Source organism: Fistularia commersonii, chromosome 3 (genome assembly GCF_037954325.1).
Source record: "Fistularia commersonii isolate RoL2024-O1a breed Wild chromosome 3, RoL_Fcom_v1.0, whole genome shotgun sequence".
Classification (NCBI taxonomy): Eukaryota; Metazoa; Chordata; class Actinopteri; order Syngnathiformes; family Fistulariidae; genus Fistularia; species Fistularia commersonii.
In genome coordinates this window covers 8,542,674-8,560,514 of record NC_141286.1, presented here as the reverse complement: position 1 = coordinate 8,560,514, position 17,841 = coordinate 8,542,674, and the positions used below count along the sequence as shown (strand labels likewise).

Genomic DNA, 17,841 nt, shown 5'->3' with positions numbered 1-17,841 from the left:
CATAAAGTACAGTGGGGCAACATAGTGATTGGAGTGGCGCTCCTGCCTCGCTGGAAGACGGTCTCCGGTTGGATTCCGACAGAGGCACCTCGGCGCATGGAGTTTCCGTGTTCTCCCACCGTATCCACATGGGTTCTCCTTTCTTGGTTGCCAAACCATGCGGCGGGTTCATCGGAGACCCTGACTAGCTCAGATGTGAATCAGTGAATGGTTGTATGTCTAGATATGACATGTGTGGACTAGCGACCGGTCCAGGGGGAACCCAGCCTCTCATGACAGGCTTCCCCGTGAACCCTGTCGCTTAATGGCGGTAAAGCGAATGAACGAACGAACGAATTAATCTTTACAGTTCATTTTTGCTTTGTCAAGGTTTTTTTGTCCTTGCGCTTTCTTCTCCGGTTCTTAGGTAAGGCAACGTAGCCAATGGCGGCCCATCGAGCAGCAGCGCAGCCCAGCTAGAAAGGGGCTGTCCGCATCTGTTACCAAGGCCGCTCGTTTTACACCGAGAGACAATTAAGTATGTCAGAGTCTTAAGTTTGGAGTGAGACGGGGAGCCGGACACGCTGCGCGGGACAGCCGGCGAGGCGATAGGGAGCGAGGACGACAGGAACAGGGCGGACAGCGACCGATGAAGTGACAGGCGATTAATAAACACGGCAAGAAGGAGAACTCAAGCAGGAAGGAGAGCAGCTGGATCGCAAAGCCGAGCTTTTAACGACATGAACAATACTGAACAAAAAAAGTCACAATGTAAAATCTTTAAAAAAGGAGTGGGAAGTCAGAAAAAAAAGTATTTGTCCAGAAGTGTGAATGAGACAGTGGATAAATGTATGTCTCTTTTTGATGTGGGAATGATTGCATGTCCCTGTATGGCAGGGGTGGGCAAACTTTTTGGCTCACTTTTAAAATTTGACGGACTGGCCGGGTCAGCACAAGATACGATACATGTAAAAAAAAACAACGCATTCGTTAACAGTACATATCAGACTCGTCTGACATTTGCTTTGAAAATAAAACCAGCTTGGTTTTGAAGGCTCTGACGTTTGGTTGCATCTTGCACAAACCAGTTTTTCCCTTAAAGCTTTGCGTCCAGCTCATTCATATGTGTCAGTATGTTCACCGTAAAAGCTAAAACAAAAAGCCAATCTGTGCTATTCAGCCCAGGAAAAATCTCAAGTAGCTCCAAAAATGAAATAATCTCCTGTTCGAGCGCCCACATTCATTTATCCAATCATTCACATCAAGTATGAATTCTGTACCAATCTTTGGCGGGCCGGATTAAAAAGACCAATGGGCCGGATGCGGCCCGCGGGCCGTAGTTTGCCCACTCCTGCTATATGGCAAGTGAATGACAGAATGAATGGATGCACGTCCCCATGGGATGTGTGAATGGGAGTGGTGAATGGCTGCACCTGTCTCTGTGTGTGGCCCTGTGATCGGGATAAACGCTATAGATTCTCAAAAGATAGATACAGGACTGTCTCAGAAAATAAGCATATTCTGATAAAGTTCTTTATCTTCTGTAGTGAGATTACAAAAACAAAAACGTCATCCATTCTGGATTCATTACAAATCAACTGAAATATTGCAAGCCTTTTATTATTTTAATATTGCTGATTATAGCTTACGTCTTAAAAAGTAATTTTTGTTTTTTTTAATTGCATTACAGAAGATAAAGAATTTCATCACAATATTCTAATTTTCTGAGACAGTCCTGTAGATTCTCAAATAAAGTTAATATTAGCGCTTCATGGGTCAGACCTTGAGACCCCAGTTCCAGGTCTGCCCCCCCCCCCCCCCACCTTTCTTTGTTTTTCTATTCCATAAAATAACCTTTTCATCTCATTGTGGCTCAGCTACAACCGTACTTTCCAACACTGAAAGTTTCTTAGCTCTGGAACCGGCTTGGTTCGGGGGGGCAACTGGGCGCGGCTGCTGCGTCACCTCTGGGTCTTGGTGGTGAGCTGGCACGGGTGACCAATGTCCCGCTGGGTCGGGGACGAGCCGGGGTTGAAGTACTCCTCGGCCGTCAGAGCGGAGGGATTGGTCACGGCGGGGCAGGACATCTGGGTCACCAGCGCCTGCGGTGAAGGGACGTCAGGAAAAAAATAGGTCCAAAGTCAATATATGAGAGCAGTCGATCACTCAGTCGACCCTCTGATCAGAGAGGAGACACAAAAATGCACTGATGAATTCGCTGATTGTTGAATTACTGTACTGGGATTGTTAGAATGGTTGTCTTCTAATAATCAGCAGATCTCAACTCCTGAAACCCAAAGCTGTTCTGCTGTCCAGACGTTTCCCATCGCCCAAAATATTAAAAACAATCACCGCCAGCTCTTCTACTCACCCCGTTGTTCGGGCCCATGTGTTGTTCGGCGATCCCGAGGAAGTTCTGCAGCGGAGTCTTCCCACCTGCGCAGAGCAGCGTTGGACGGAGTTGGCCAAACAGCAAAACTCTCGCAAAACGCAGAGATTATTTATTTAACGATTAAGAGACTAAGATGACTTGCCACATCCAATCCGATCTTACAAATTCAAGTTTGCTTACACTGTGAACACATTGTACATATGCTAGATATATACACTGCTCAAAAAAATAAAGGGAACACTTAAAAAACACATCCTAGATCTAAATGAATGAAATATTCTTATGAAATACTTTGCTCTTTACACAGTTGAATGTGCTGACAACAAAATCACACAAAAATGATCAATGGAAATCAATTGTATCAACCCATGGAGGTCTGGATTAGGAATCACACTCAAAATGAAAGTGTAAAAACAAACTCCAGGCTGATCCAACTTTGATGTAATGTCCTTAAAACAAGTCAAAATGAATCTGTGTTGCTTCCTGAGTGGACACTATGATTTCACAGAAGTGTGATTGACTTGGAGTTACATTGTGTTGTTCAAGTGTTCCCTTTATTTTTTTGAGCAGTATATATATATATCTCACTTGGAGATCCTGAATATATATGAGTGAGGAAAATAGACAAATCTTGTATATATTAAGCTTGAATTCAGAGATACATTGGATAATATGAATATTTCCATCAAATAAAAATAATAATGACAATAATAATAATAATAATAATAATAATTGAACACAAGTGTGCACAGCACAAAAGTACCCAAATAACTGAAAAGCTTACAGCTCGAATGGTCCCGAGTCATGTTCTACTACAGATGGATATTCTCTCCTTCATTGATGATTTGACCAACTTTTAGGTGTTGTCATAGCAACGCTAATCTCGACACCACCGGGCTTCGCATCCATTAAAGATGGATGAAGACGGTCAACTGGAAAGCGGGCCGATTTAGAATACGACTTCTGACATAAAATCAACAGAGGCGATCTCAGTTTGTGGACAGCGTGGCGTGATATTAACATTGCCTTGCCTTTAGAAGACGGGGACCTCTAAATCTTTCGGTTGGATCGGTACAACATATACCGATGACCGCAAAATAGCCAGCAGCCTCAGTCGATACATACTCCGGATTCAAATTGGGGTTTAAAAAAAAGGCGGACGTCTTCCCCCGAAGTTTGAAAGTGGCGTCGAAACGAACGAGATTACATCAGACTGATCCGTCCGTGATGAGCCAGGATCAACCAATAAAAATGCAGAACTGATCTATATCAGCCGCAACGCAAAATAACCGTTGCAGTTAGTTGCAGTCATTTTAGCTTACAGTTAAAGAACTTCTCAGATTTGGGACAGCATTACCGGGATGTTTTCTAGAAAGTTTTCCAGAGCACGCGGAACACTCCGCATTTCCAAAGCAACTTTAAGACCGGCCGTTTTGGCACGAGGCTCGAGTTTTTCCGGCGCCTTACGTTCGTCCTCGCCATCCAGAAACGAGGTGGCTCCTGAAACGGGCCGTCGCACTGAAATTAGTCTGAATGTCCGTTGGTTTCTGTGGTGCATTTCAGAAAGAGAAGTAACCCGAATCTGACCTTTGCCTGTAACCGCCATCTGGCTCTAATGCTCGACGTGCATTTCACGAAATGACCGAGTGGTATAAAGGAGGGTAAATGGGTTTGGCTGCTAATTTGGTTGTCGGTTTGTGCATATAAGGAAGCGGTTGCTGATTGTGCCTGAATGCAAGTGTGATGATTCAGCCCAGCTGACTTTCTGGGGCAAAACTCAGAATTACAGCCTGGACCTGCCATATTACCCTTGGTCTTGTTCTTGTTCTGGTCTGTCAGGTGGTCGGTCCTGGTCCTGGTGATCAGCTCCACGTTGGATGCTGCGTAGACCTACAGGAAGGAAGAAAAGCAAACGTTGAAGTTTTGAAAAAAAAAAAAAAAAACACTATTGAGAAATTCCGATGGTCTCACGTCCGACCTTCGCTTCATATCCGTTCACCGTCTCCGTCTTCTCGCTCCTCCAGCCTAGAATCCCCGTCTTGTTCCTTTGAGAGAAACACACCATCGGCTCACAGTCGCCTTTACAGGGAAACAGTGCAACATTCATTCATTCATTGCCTATCCTGGTTATCTTTCACTCAGGGTTGTGAGGGGCTGGACACTACGCTGCTGTGATTGGGCGAGATATACAGGGTCACCCTGGGCTGGTCCATTATAAGGCAACATATAGCATCATGCTAACATTTACCCTCTCATTCGCATGTCATCCGGGTGCTTGCCGAAACCTTCTCGTCGTGGCAACCGGGCTTCATCAGTTCCCGTGGGAGTTTCCCATTGTAACGGTTTTTAGAAAAAAAAAAAAGAAAAGAAAAAAAAACGCCAAAAATTTGTTCGAATTAGAACTGAAGGAGCCTCTCGGATGATGGGTGAAACATCTTTGAGGGAAGAAATGTAAGTAAAGTTGCCACGACAGGAAGATTTTGATAAGGATGTCATACAGATGTACAACTATTTACGCTCTCATTCATGGTCTCTAATGAACCTCCCGCATGTTTTAGGACTGCAGGAGGAAACCCACGTAGATACAGGAGAGAACATGGCGACTCCACTCCTCTGCAGAATTGAACCAGAAGCGGAAGCGCAAACCGCTACGCCGCAATTACTTGATTTCATCTGCTTTAAAAAAAAAAGTTTGAAAATGGTGTGTAGCAGATTTTCTCTCAGAGGAGGAAGAAGAAACCGTAACTATGAATTCCAGCACAATTAGCTGACGGCAGCCTCCTTCCGACGGCTTCATGACGCGTCAGTGTAAAACAGTTACGGCCTTCGAAGGCCGCCGGGTGAAGATTGAGCGATCCGGTCACTCAGCCCTGAAAGGGGAAAACACAAGCGCTGTAGTTTTTGCGCCTGGCTGGGTAGAGATGTACGAATGCCAGCGGTAGATGTCCTCTCCCTGTTTGACAAAGTGGCTTTTCCGCACTGAAGCGTCATAAATAGATTATTGGCACGTAGACAGGAGTGCTGACTGAGGAGGGAGCGCCGAGGTGACACCGAGGTGCAAATCTGAAGATTATTAACTCCCCCGCCTCCCCCATCTCCCGGCCTTCTCGAACGCTCCCTTCCGTTGTCTCCTCACCAACTTAACTATTTATCACAGCCTCTCTGCTGAGATCTATTTCTCACCTGTTTTCCACCTGCCTGTAAACCCACGCCCAGCTTGACGCGTCAGCTTCTTTTTCTTTTTTGCCCCCCCCCCCCCCCCCCCCCGCCCTATCTCGCCATCCCATTTATCTTTCCCTCCTCATTTCTTGCTGAACGGCCTCATATCACCGTTTATCTTTTTCTCATCTTCGGTCCCTAAGTGTCCGTTCAACCCCGATGCGGTTGCCGCTCTTTTTTCTCGGCGCCGCGGCATCTTCAGCATCCTCAGCGCGCTACCTGGAATGCAAACGCTCTCCCCTTTGCCCCCCCGACCTCCCGCCCTTCTCCGCTTTTTCCCCATGAGGCTTTGCGGGAAACCTAGCCGTAAAAACCCCACCGTGCGTGCAAGCCATCTGTTTATCTTTTATTCCCCTCCATGCATTATAAGTCTTTTCTTTTTTTTCGCTTTTGTTTTTCCCGGTAAGCTTCTTCCTCTCCCAGCCTTTCTGCTCTGCTGTCTGCTCTCCGTCTCTGCACTCGCCCTCTGTTATTTACGTGAGCTCCTGTCAAGCGGTTTGCGCCGGATTCGGCCTCAAGCTAATTTGCCCCCCCCCCGCATTCGCGAGCGGTTTCGAATTTCACCGGCATATTTAAAAAAAAAGAAATTATTTGAATTTTTTTTGAAGAACACATCCCCAACAATGAAAAAGGGAAAAGTGCTGTATTTTGCTGTGTTAAAAAAAAAAAAAAACTCCTTTTTGCGCTCCAGGACAACAAAAGTTTCGAGTAGCCAAGAGAAAAGTGCCAGGCAGGGATTTGTCTTGTTTCTTATTTTATTTGCTTTCTTGTCGGGCTGCTCTCGTCTCATTATATCAGAGAGATAAACAGACAGATAATGCCTTTCTGTAAGAGACGGATTTCCTCAGCAGACACTCCTGTGTTTTAAGAAATCCGACTGCAGAAGAAGATAGATAACAGTACGTCTTCATGCAAGAGCGAGTTGGTATTTATTCAGGCTGTGTTTTTTAACTAGTAAATTCCAGTTTAATTATTTCGAAAAAAAAAAAAAGTTTCAATGCCATGGAAAGTTTCTCATTGCACGGGTTCCAGGGGGACCGATTGCACTAATCCATAGTGTGGTGGCGTGGAGGACGAGGATATAAGAAAAACTTCCGGTTGCAAGTAGAAACAAATTGCACCAGGGGTCTCAGACTTGCGGCCCTCGGAACAATGTTTTGTGCCTGAAATCAAATCTTTGTGTTGGCATTTTTTTCTCACATGCATCTGGGGGTTTAAAAAAAAAAAAAAAACAGGCAAGGAAAAAAAATAAAGTAACTTTGCAATGTATTTTTTGCTTCAAAATTTGAAAACAAAATTATTTTTTGATGGAAAAAATATATCTAGTCACATCGTTCAAACAATCTTTTCTTTTCTTATTTCTATAAAAACCACAAAAATGATAGGAAAAAAACGGGCAAAATTAAAAAGATTGATTTAATAACCAGAATAGCCTTGTAAACATTATACCTCCTCTTATACATGCTACCAATCCATTTTCTAATAAATTCTAGTGGCAAATTTTCTCTTTCAACTCAACAACATTTTAAGGGTGTAATTTCATAAATTCTTTTTTAATATTCCTTTTTAACATGAATTGGTCATGTATTTTTTAGAGGAACAGTTTATTACATTTAAAGATTTTTAGAATTTACCTGTTTACCTCCTTTACTCTAAAACAAAGGAACAAACTTGGACTTAGTGTTACTTCTAAGTAATGATTTTACTGGTCCGGCCGCCTTGACATCAAATTAGGCCGTATGTGGCCCCCAGACCAAAATGAGTTTGACACCCCTGCTTTACACGGTAGGGAGTTTGTCCAACACCTGCCGTTTGCATGACAAACATGCTAACTTATAACCAACATGCAGGTCGCTATTGTTAACTTTGCACGAATGGATGCTAATGCTCACTTAGCTGCGGGAAGATAAAACGAGCAAGAAGAGTGTTGGAGGGCTGAAATCCAGAAACAGAATGTCCAAGTCCGCGTGGGATAAATCAATCAATTCACTGGCATGTTAATTTTTTTGATTGAGGCCTTTGGCTTTCGTAAAAAGCAAGTCCTCAACCCCACGGCGTCAAAGTAAGTCGTGTTCCATCATTCCTATGTACGGCATTATCACAGATTTTGTGTGGGAGCTGGTCGGCGAGCGGACAAATATGCTCTCGACGGCTTTGTTTACATTGGCCGGATGTACTTTCATTTTCATTTGTATTGTTTTTGTGCAAACCTTTTGCCCTTTATTCTGGCTCCCGAGCGTAATTCAGTGCTTCAATGAAAAAGGAAAGACATCTCCACGGAAGTTAAACGAGATGTAATAAAATGCTAAAAAAAAACAAAAGACAAAACACAAAAGAACATCGGCCATCTGCTCGGCCAGAGCTGCACGACTGTCTTGACTATCATCAGTGTTAAAAAGCGCAAATCTGACGTGGCCATGTATTAAATAACATATTGTATGAACTTAGAGGACAGAGTGCCCAGACACCAGATGGAGAATGTGGTGTCTGTTCTCAAGTGCACTGAGGATTGTGATAACCTCCGCGGTGGAGAGACAAAACAACCTCTGCACAAACCTCTTTAGATCGCGACTCCACGGTCCACCTACGCCTGAAGGACAAGGGCCGCTCCTTTGAGGAAAGCGATGGCCGCATTAAGCCAGGGAAGACGGATGGCCAGAGTCAAAGAACCCATCTTTGTCAAACTGGAAAACCCATTACTGGACAGCAGGGGGGGGGTCTTAGACGTGACCTTTAGCCTACATATGAAGACATGCTGAGATCCGTCCCAAGATATAACAACACACCCACACACACACACACACCAGATAAATCCGAAACCTGAAAACCCCCTCCTCCCCCCCGGAGCGATTCACGACCCAAACCAGGCTCCGGCGGCAGCCGCCCGAGCCTCAGGCCACGTGAACTAACAGGTTTCCTTTTGTTTTACACAATCTACACATCTGCCTGACAATCGCCATCGTCAGATCCTCACTCTGGAGCGCCCCCCCGGAGACGACACACACACACACATACACACACACACATTAGCAGAACGACCCCATTCAAACCTAGTTGCTGAAAGACAACTCACTCATTCACATAATGAACCCTGTTAAATTTGACTTTACCCTTAAACCCCAATTCCGGGGTTTAAACGCCGAGATGTCGAGGACTGAAAATGCCTCTCTTGGATGAGAAGATCTCCAAGAAGAAAAACTAAGTCAATTTGTTGCGCTAACATTTGACAATGATTGTATTATATTTCAAAGCAAAAATGAAATACTGCACCTCAAACCTGGCAATTAAAGTTTTTAATTTAATGAATTAACAGGAAATGTTCTTTTTTTTTCTCCATCCGGATCCACTGTAAGTAAGCTGTAGTAGTCACATGCAATTTAATGTTTCAACCGAGCGGAGCGTGACCCTTGTCTGGGGGTGATGAAGGCTGGTGGAGCAAATTGCACTGCGCGGTGTGATTATTCCCTTCTACGATGGGTGCGAGTGGCCGCCAGCCGGTTAAAAAGGTAAAATTAAATTACAGAGCGCATGAGGACAGAACCCATTCAATTGGCTGGTTTTTGTTTGTTTGTTTGTTCTGTCCAAAAAAAAAAAAAAATCTTGCAGGTTGCGTGTGAATCCGCCGGTATGAACAGCCTGACCTCTCGAAGGCGATGTTGCGAGTATCCAGCTGGGTGGTCACGACGGGCGCCGACAGTCGGGCCGCCACCTGCTCGTCGCTGGGCTGCACGGCCCCCAGCAGCCCCAAGCCCGCCGCCGTGCTGCTGCACGCGCCGCCGTTCCCCCGGCCGGGCGAGAGCGCCGCCAGGGACGAGACGCACAGTGTCTCGCAGAACACGAGCTGCCGGTCGTGGTCCACCTCCATCACTTCGGCGGTGGAGTCTGGAAGGCAAAGAGGGCGGGGTGTGGGAGATTGTCGGCTTAACCGTCGCGATTAATAACTAATGGATGGCATTGGGATGCGTTTAAAAGGTGCGCTCAGATTCAGCTTAAGTGAAAGGTCGGTAAAGAAGGGATAAGTTTGGTACATGGATAAAAATAAAGAGGGAACTGGGTGACATAACGTCGAGCGGAGCCGGGGGGATAACAGGAGGAGCCCTGCAGCGAGGTGAAAGAAAGGCAGGAGAGAGCGGATATTCCTGGAAAAGCGAAACCCTCACCTTCAGTGCGCCTCAAAGGAACGAAAAGAAACTGTTCCTTGAAATTGTGAAACCCTCTGTCGCTGCGTCCGAACTGATTCGATTCAATCGCGCATTACTTTTCTGCTTGGTCATTTTCCCTCAGCGTGTATTGGATCAGGAGCCTTGCCAGGATTTATATTTTTGGACCGCTCGAGGCAGCGAAACAAAACAAAAAAAATAAATAAAAATAGGCAAAACAGCTGCACGTCTGACCCGACCGCATCTTGGTTTTTGAAGCAGGTGTTGTTTGCGCTGTGACGGGCTTGCCCTGACGGGGCCTGCGACCGTCCGCCCGATTCAGAGCCCCGCCGTGGCGCTTCCATGACTAGAATCGAACTGGTATTTAATAAACCGGTGCGTCAGTCTGATTCATGTACGGCGGGGAGGCGAACGGATCGGGGATGAGCCGAGGAACACGCGTTGGCAGATGGTCAGCGGACTTTTTAAAATGTTTTTTTCAGAAATTATGGGACGCCGATTGTGACCAGAAGAAACAAGCAGCAGTAGCTGAATGTGTGTGTTCATCTGACTCCTTAAATATGCTTATTCACTATCTTGAGCAGGGAATACAGAGAGAAGATGGATGTTACTCGGTAAACACAGGTCCCATTTAGTGTCACCCCCCCCCCCCCTCCGTGCAGCGGCGTGCGCAGGATCCTGGTTCTGGCCTACACCAAACACGGCCCCCGTTTGTCCCGCGGCAACACAATGCTAAAAATAAGCAACAGCTCGGAGACGCGCAACAACCAATCGCTGTTTTCACAAAGACATGCCGTCCTCTTTCAGGCTCACTGACTCGGACGCTTCCCGTCTTTTTCATCCGGCGGTGTACGTGACAGAGTCGACGTTGCCGCCGAGCGAGGGGGCGGACTCGAATCTCTGACCTTGCCCCCTGAAAATGAAGCTTCGGTTGCCCCGCTGCCAGGTCATCTGCTCGAACCCCATCAGAGTGGTGTCGACACGGAGACTCTGGCCACTCTTCCACACTCGGTACGTGTCACTCGGACAGATGCGGGACACCAGAGGCACTGAACACGAAAGAAAAAAAAACAAAACACAAATTTTGTCATTTTGGCATCAGCTGGATGAATCCACTCTTTGTGACAGTTTGCATCCGGTTCGGGATATAAGGCTTCTGTATTCACATGTAAGATTGACGGCGCTTCTTCATAAAGAAACGACATGCAGTAAATGTCACATCAGCGTATGTGGATACAAAATAAACAAAGACTATGAGCAGTATATACACTAGAATGCAAAATATATAAAAATGTAAAAATTAAAATGAAAAAAATGACAGAAAATTCCTTTTGCAGGTTTATAGAACGATTATAGAACGGTTATATTCAAAAAAAATGAAAAGTTGGTAGGTAAGGCTTGTAGAATGTATAAATATAGTATAAATATTGCACCGATGGGATTGGTGGGAGTGGTAGATGAGGTAGGGGGTCTGTGGAAAAATATATTTTGGATGCTTAAATGATGGGAGCAGTTGAGCTAAAAAAAAAAAACAAAAAAAAAACACAACGTCTAATCATACATTCTGCCGTGCAGCAAGTGTGTGTGAGCATCAGTGTCTGGCACCTTAAGAAGAAACAAGCCTACGCTTCCCCAGAGGGTGAGGATAACATGATTAGTTCTGACTGGCTGGTACTGGACTGCTTTACTGACTGCAATGAAACACACACACACACACACACTCACACACGCAGAGATTTGACTCACCCCAGCTGGTGAACTCCCATTTCATCTCCACATAGAAGTCCTGGGCCTGGAGGGAGACGGGTAGACAGTGAGGGGGATAAATGAGAGAGCGATGGAGACTGATATGGAAGACGACAGAAAGCGAGGAGGGGGGTGCGCGGGGGGGTAACACAGATAGAAAGTGATACGTTTCAAGATGGGCGGACGCAGAGGAGAGCAGAGTAGTGTTTTGTGTGTGTGTGTGTGTGTGTGGAGGGGGGGGCAGCAATGCCGTTTTACTGTCTGCGCTGTGGAAGATGGAACCGGCTCTGAGAGGTGTTCGTCTGTCGGGCGGGTTAATAATAGAACGGAGGGAGTACGGGAGAGGAGGCGTGCACAGACGTTTGCAAAAGCGTGCATGTCTGCCACTTTAATGCACCTTGGTGTGTGTGTGTGTATCTGTCTTTGACTGTGAGTGTGGCTAATTATTGATGATATAAGTTATCTAACACAACACTGGATTTGTGGCTCTCCTGCAGGGTAACCTCGGCGGCTCTGCATATTAGCATGAGAACGAAGGCTTAGTTATCACTGACGAAAAGCTGGATCCATCCAGGGTCGGGGATTTTGGGCCTGGCCAAAATATTCAGCATCACAACCTGATCAATCGATTGTAAATGTAGAGCTCAAGGCTGAGGTAGTTTTGGTCATCGAGCACATGTCCGATCGGACAGCATTGCTTTACAACCAAGGCCGACACTTAGCGAAGCGAAATCTCAAGCTGAACGCCGAAAGTTAATGCAAGGCTAGCAGCTAGCGGCTAGCGGCTAGCGACGCTGCCATAGGCTTACTATGCTGTGGGATATCCCATGATTTCTCATTCCTATCCTGTCTGCACCCCCGTCCCTTCATCGGTGCACGATAGCAGCCTCATGTCTTCTTCTTGTTTCGGGCCGTGATTCGAACGACCGCGGCGGTCCACCCGCCGTCGTGGCTTCTTTTCTGAATATCAAAACTACGATTGTAGCATGTACAGGTCGAGGCGGAAGGCCGCCCTTACTGAGCGTGGATCTGCTGGTCAGGTTTGGGTCAGGTTTCTGCGCCGGTAAAGGGCGGTTTTTGCTCACCGCTGTCCCCGATTGTTTGCTCACGGTGCGAACGTCGGTTCATGTGAATCGTCTTAAAGAGCGCAGTCCAGATCTGCTCCATGTGGAAAGTGTCAACAGACTACTTGTTTGTGATTTGGCACCATATCAATAAAATCCGACTTGACTTAAAGGAAGAGATTTGTGCTGCTGCCCCTGCGCGGTTCAACCCTTGCCTTTTTTTCTTTTTTTTTTCCCCTTTCATGATTAGCAGGGCAGCAGCTCTCCCTCTTATCAAAGTTGTTTTTTTTTTTTCCCGGCGCACACTTTCACTTGAGCGTATGTCGGGGATCGCACTTATCACCGCTTCAGGGAATAGAGATGAGTCACACTACCTAGAGACCAATTGTTTTGCAACACAGAGACGCGTCTGCCTGGTGTTTCTTTCAAACCGTGCTGGATTTGTCATTAATATCCTTCAATGAAGATGATTTTAATGCGACAGGAAAATATGTTCATATTGTTAAGATTAATCTACATATCAAATTAATTTGATGCGTGTCGAGGGGGGTGTCATAGAAGTAGTTCTTCATTAGCCTGTGCATCTGTGTGTGTAAGTGTGTGTGTGTGTGTGAACATTTTCCATTTGTGCACGGAAAATAAAACACAAAACTAAAACGCCTGCGTCGTCTGTGTGAAATCCCACTTGGCGCAGCCGCTCCAGCAGGACGGGGATACCCGCCAGTCTCTTGGCAGTTCTCTGGTAGTCACGGTAACGAAGCACGAGACGCACCAGCTCGGGATCTCTTGTGCTCACCGCCTCCTGGAGAACTGGAGGAGAGAGAGAGAGAGAGAGAGAGATGGAGTAAAACCGAGCCAATCATTCAGGTCTCATCTAAAATTCATGCACTTGAGCGATTTGCAGGGCGGTGAGGATTGCTAGAACTGAAGTAGGTCAAAGGAAAACCTGCTCAGAGTTACCGCAGCTCGCTGTCATTCATTAGACGGCCACTTTTCTGCTAATCTTACAGGACGTTCTGCACTCCCACAATTACAAGAACAATTCCTTTTCCTGCTGTAAACAAGAATGAATGCTGACACACGCTCACACGCATACCATTTTCTATACGACCATCCTGCATTCGGGGTTGAGCGGTTGCTGGAGTCTATCCCGCTTGTCATTGGGCCACATATCGAGACATACAGCCATTCACTCATCATGTAGAGATACATACGCTCATTTGCATGTTCTATAAAGACATATAACACGTCACACATCAAATAAAGGCGACCGTTCACTCTCATTCCCGTATAATGTAGATGCACAACCATTCACTCTCTCATTCAAATGCCAGGGCAATTTAGGGTCTCCAATGATAAGACAGAGGAAATGCAAATTCTGGAATGGAAGTTACCCGTTTGTTATTGGATTCCTTTTTCAGGCTGGTCTCTGGTGACCAGGTACAAAGCTCTAACCCACTGACTGATCATTTACAGCTTCATCATAACTTCTCAAAGAAAACCGACGAGTTTTCATTCATTCTGCGTTTCCACGCCTAGTGAAGGAGTTCCACTTTGTTTCTGTCCCTTTTCATAAATCGCGATAATTCAGTTCTGCGTGTTAATTATTTCATTTTATTCATAATCGCAAGATGAACTTCAACATCTGCTGTCACGCGTGGCCGTGAGCCGACCAGCAGGGCCGTCAAATTAATGCAAAAATGTTCTGGCAAAAGGGGTCGTTATTTTGCAAAGTAAAATAAGCACAAGATCATTCTCACATAACAGTCAAATACACTATACGGCCAAAAGTATTCGCTCACCTGCCTTGACTCGCATATGAACTAAATCCATAGGGTTCAATATGACGTCGGGCCACCCTTTGCAGCTTTAACGGCTTCAACTCTTCCGGGAAGGAGTGTGTTTATGGGAATTTTTAACCATTCTTGCAGAAGCGCATTTGTGAGGTCACACATTGATGTTGGACGAGAAGCCCCGGCTCTCAGTCTCCGCTCTATTTCATCCCAAAGGTGTTTTATCAGGTTGAGGTTGGGACTCTGTGCAGGCCGGTCAAGTTCATCCACACCAGACTCTGTCATCCATGTCTTTATGGCGCTTGCTTTGTGCACTGGTGCACGGTCATATTGGAAAAGTAAGGGGCCAGTTCCAAACTGTTCCCACAAAGTTAGGAGTATGGAATTGTCCAAAATGTCTTGGTATGCTGAAGCTTTCAGAGTTCATTTCACTGGAACTAAGAGGCCAAAGCCCTGCTCCTGGAAAACGACCCCACACCATAATCCCCCCTCCACCAAACTTCACACTTGGAACAATGCTGTCAGACAAATACAGTTCTCCTGGCAACCGCCAAACCCAGACTCGTCCATCAGATTACCAGATGAAGAAGCACGATTCGTCACTCCAGAGGACAAAGTCTCCTAAACACTGGCTTAACACGGCTGCCGCTCGGCCATGGAAACCCATTCTACGATGCTCTCTGCGTATTATTTTTGAGCTTATCTAAAGGCCAGATGCAGTTTGGAGGTCTGTAGCGATTGACTGCAGAAAGTTGGCGTTTGGAGCCGACCCCGCTCCATTAGTTTACGTAGCCTACCCCTCTGTGGCTGAGTTGCTATATACGGTTGACTGTGGAACATTTAGGAGCACGGAGCATATTTAGGAGCATTTTTCCAAACACTTCTTTCACAAATGTTTGGAAAAACAGTCTGCATGCCTAGGTTGCTTCATTTCATGCACCTGTGGCCGTGGAAGTAATTGGAACACTCGATTCCGATCATTTGGATGGGTGAGCGAATACTTTTTGGCCATATGTTGTATGACATGGACGAACTTGCGAAAGCGCAGACCCACCTGTCCACCCGTTTCGGTTCTCCTTGCTGACATCGGCGCCGTGCTGCAGCAGGACCCTGGCACTGTCTAGGTGGCCCAGAGTGATGGCCAGGTGTAGGGGGGTCCTCCCGCGAGGGTCCAGGGTCTCCAACTCGATCTAGAGGAGAACGAGGAAAGACGGAGGGAAAAAGCCAGCGTGAATGGCGTGTCATTAAACTACTTGTCTGGTTGAGATGGGAGGGCGGCCGACGTTAATGTATTTGTCGGCGAGGCTTGGAGCCTCGCTCCTGAAGCATCCCAGCATTTCCGTGATTTTCCTGGGCGGGCTTTGCTTAAGCTTTGTCAGTTTTTTAACCCAAAATCCTGACTTGAACGCGGCGGAAATACGGCATAATCTTCTTAACGCTAAAAAGTGGCCTAGAGCAACGTTCTTTGGCGATGGTTCGGAGCCATACGGCGACCCCGAGGTTTTTCTCTGGAGTGCGTTGATATCAGAATAAACGCTGCCCTCACCTTTGGTTCGCTTTTGAAAATGAGTTGCTCGAACAAGCGCAGCCTTATTCGACAGCCAGACTGGATTTTTATTCTCTGCTTTAAAACCGCAATCACAAAATTAAAGAGCGTATTGAAAGGCACAAACACAATGCAAACGATAAAAGGAAAAGGAATGGTCCTCTCGAAGAAAACAAATATGAGGCAGTCTGATGGTCCTTAACTCTAAAAGGGATCTTAGGAGACTTTATATAAATCCTATACATTTAAAAATTAAAATGTGAATAGTGTAAATAACCCACTTAAATTTTTTTTCCCATTTATTTATTTATTAAACACATACTTTGGCACTTTAATGAAAACATATAACATATATTTACACAGGGAAAAATTCAAATGTTAATCAAAATACGGTCATGTATAGGTCATGTATAACAAGTGTCTTACACATGCAAGTGCATTAAAATCGCAGTTAAAATGGAAATTCCAATGGCCAATTTTGGAGTGGTTTGGGCAGGAATAGAGAAGATAATTGCATCTATTACGTTAATGAAACATTTGATTTGTTTTTAAATATATCATATGATATGTTGTCTTCGACAGAATCACAGCTACAGCTGCAGAGAAGAGGCAGAGCCACCACTCGTGGGCCGAGTTGTGGGTCGGCCGCGCTTCTTAGCGACCTCGATGCGAGACAGGAAAACCCGCGTGGTTCCGGGCAGGTGAACCCCCGCCAGGTAAGCGAACCAAAGGAGAATACCAGCAATGAAATAATCTCCTGGAGTAAACACACACACACACACACACACAACTAGGGGTGTACTGATGGGCTGCGGCCAAACTTCTGCAGTTTAGGCTCGTCTATCGAAATTAAAGGCAACGTCATGTAGCCTCCCGAATCTGGAGATCATCACGTCTGACTCAATATTCTTGACAATGCACCTTTCAGCCACATTTTAAGACTCATCCCTCGCAGATAAAAAGGCGATAGATTATTCTCCTCCCGTCGGCCCTTTTCCAGAGCAGTTTTTCCACCCTTTAGTTCAACTCATTGATCATCTCTCTCTTATCTAAATGGCGCTCATTAATAACGGAGGTTATCGCCGATCCGGAGCCACTTTGCATCGAAATTTCCACATCAATCAAGGTTCATTAAATGCCGGTGCGAACGGGGAAGTCAGAACCCGCCTCGAAAACGTGCGGCGAGGAGGAGTCCGCGCCGATCGGCCGCGCCACTCCATGACCACGTGTTGGAATGTAAAGGAGAAGATGTGTGCGTAAATGTTATTTTCCCTTAAAGGATCTTCATTCTTATGTTAAAGGAGGTCAAAGACTGGCATGACTTGTGTTTATTGCTCTAGGAGGGTAGAAAGTGGGTGGCATGGCGGTTTGTGCTTCCACTTTTCTGCAGACCAGGGGGGCAATGAACCCGTTTAAGTAGGACTCTTGGTATTTTCTTTTAGATGAACTCGGAGACCTTTCTGCTGTCTCATTGTTGGCTCTTTCTGCATTCGCAAAGAAGCTCACCAGTGACATTTGTCTGCGGGCCATTTTACCGAGGGTTAGCTCGCCGACTCGCTTGCCAAAAAACCCTTGGACTGAGTCAAGCGTGGGTGCGATGCGCAGGCGGAAGTGGCAGTTTTTCAAAATACAATACTGTGAAGACTACTGAAAATTAAAATGCATTTATATAAAATGCAATTCTATGTGTATATAATGCCGTGTTGATTGACTGGCGTGGTCCAGGTTGAACCCCGCCTCTTGGCCAATTGCAGCTGGGAAAGACCGCAGCCCCCCTCGTGGCCCGACTGCTGGATAAGCAGAATAGATATGAATGAATGAATCAGAGAAGAAAGTTGAGAATGAACAGCAGACTCAAAAAAAAAAATAATATCATAACACTCACATTGTCTTTTATAGTGATTTTCTCCTTTTGTCTTGAGTTTGCCCACAAAGGAATCGT

General features: G+C 45.8%; 1 protein-coding gene across 2 annotated transcripts in view; it reads right to left on the bottom strand.

The window, feature by feature from the left end:
- The window catches only part of ankrd13b (ankyrin repeat domain 13B), a 48,161-nt gene that overhangs the window by 8,711 nt on the left and 21,609 nt on the right, over positions 1-17,841 (bottom strand). For both annotated transcript variants that reach the window (XM_086143507.1, XM_086143508.1), the window contains exons 2-10: positions 15,408-15,543; positions 13,246-13,370; positions 11,497-11,542; positions 10,656-10,799; positions 9,232-9,472; positions 4,350-4,416; positions 4,180-4,261; positions 2,351-2,415; positions 1,945-2,081 (exon numbers count right to left, since the gene is read on the bottom strand). In XM_086143507.1, the coding sequence (XP_085999633.1) occupies positions 1,945-2,081; positions 2,351-2,415; positions 4,180-4,261; positions 4,350-4,416; positions 9,232-9,472; positions 10,656-10,799; positions 11,497-11,542; positions 13,246-13,370; positions 15,408-15,543 (1,043 nt within the window). The remainder of the gene's footprint in view (positions 1-1,944; positions 2,082-2,350; positions 2,416-4,179; positions 4,262-4,349; positions 4,417-9,231; positions 9,473-10,655; positions 10,800-11,496; positions 11,543-13,245; positions 13,371-15,407; positions 15,544-17,841) is intronic.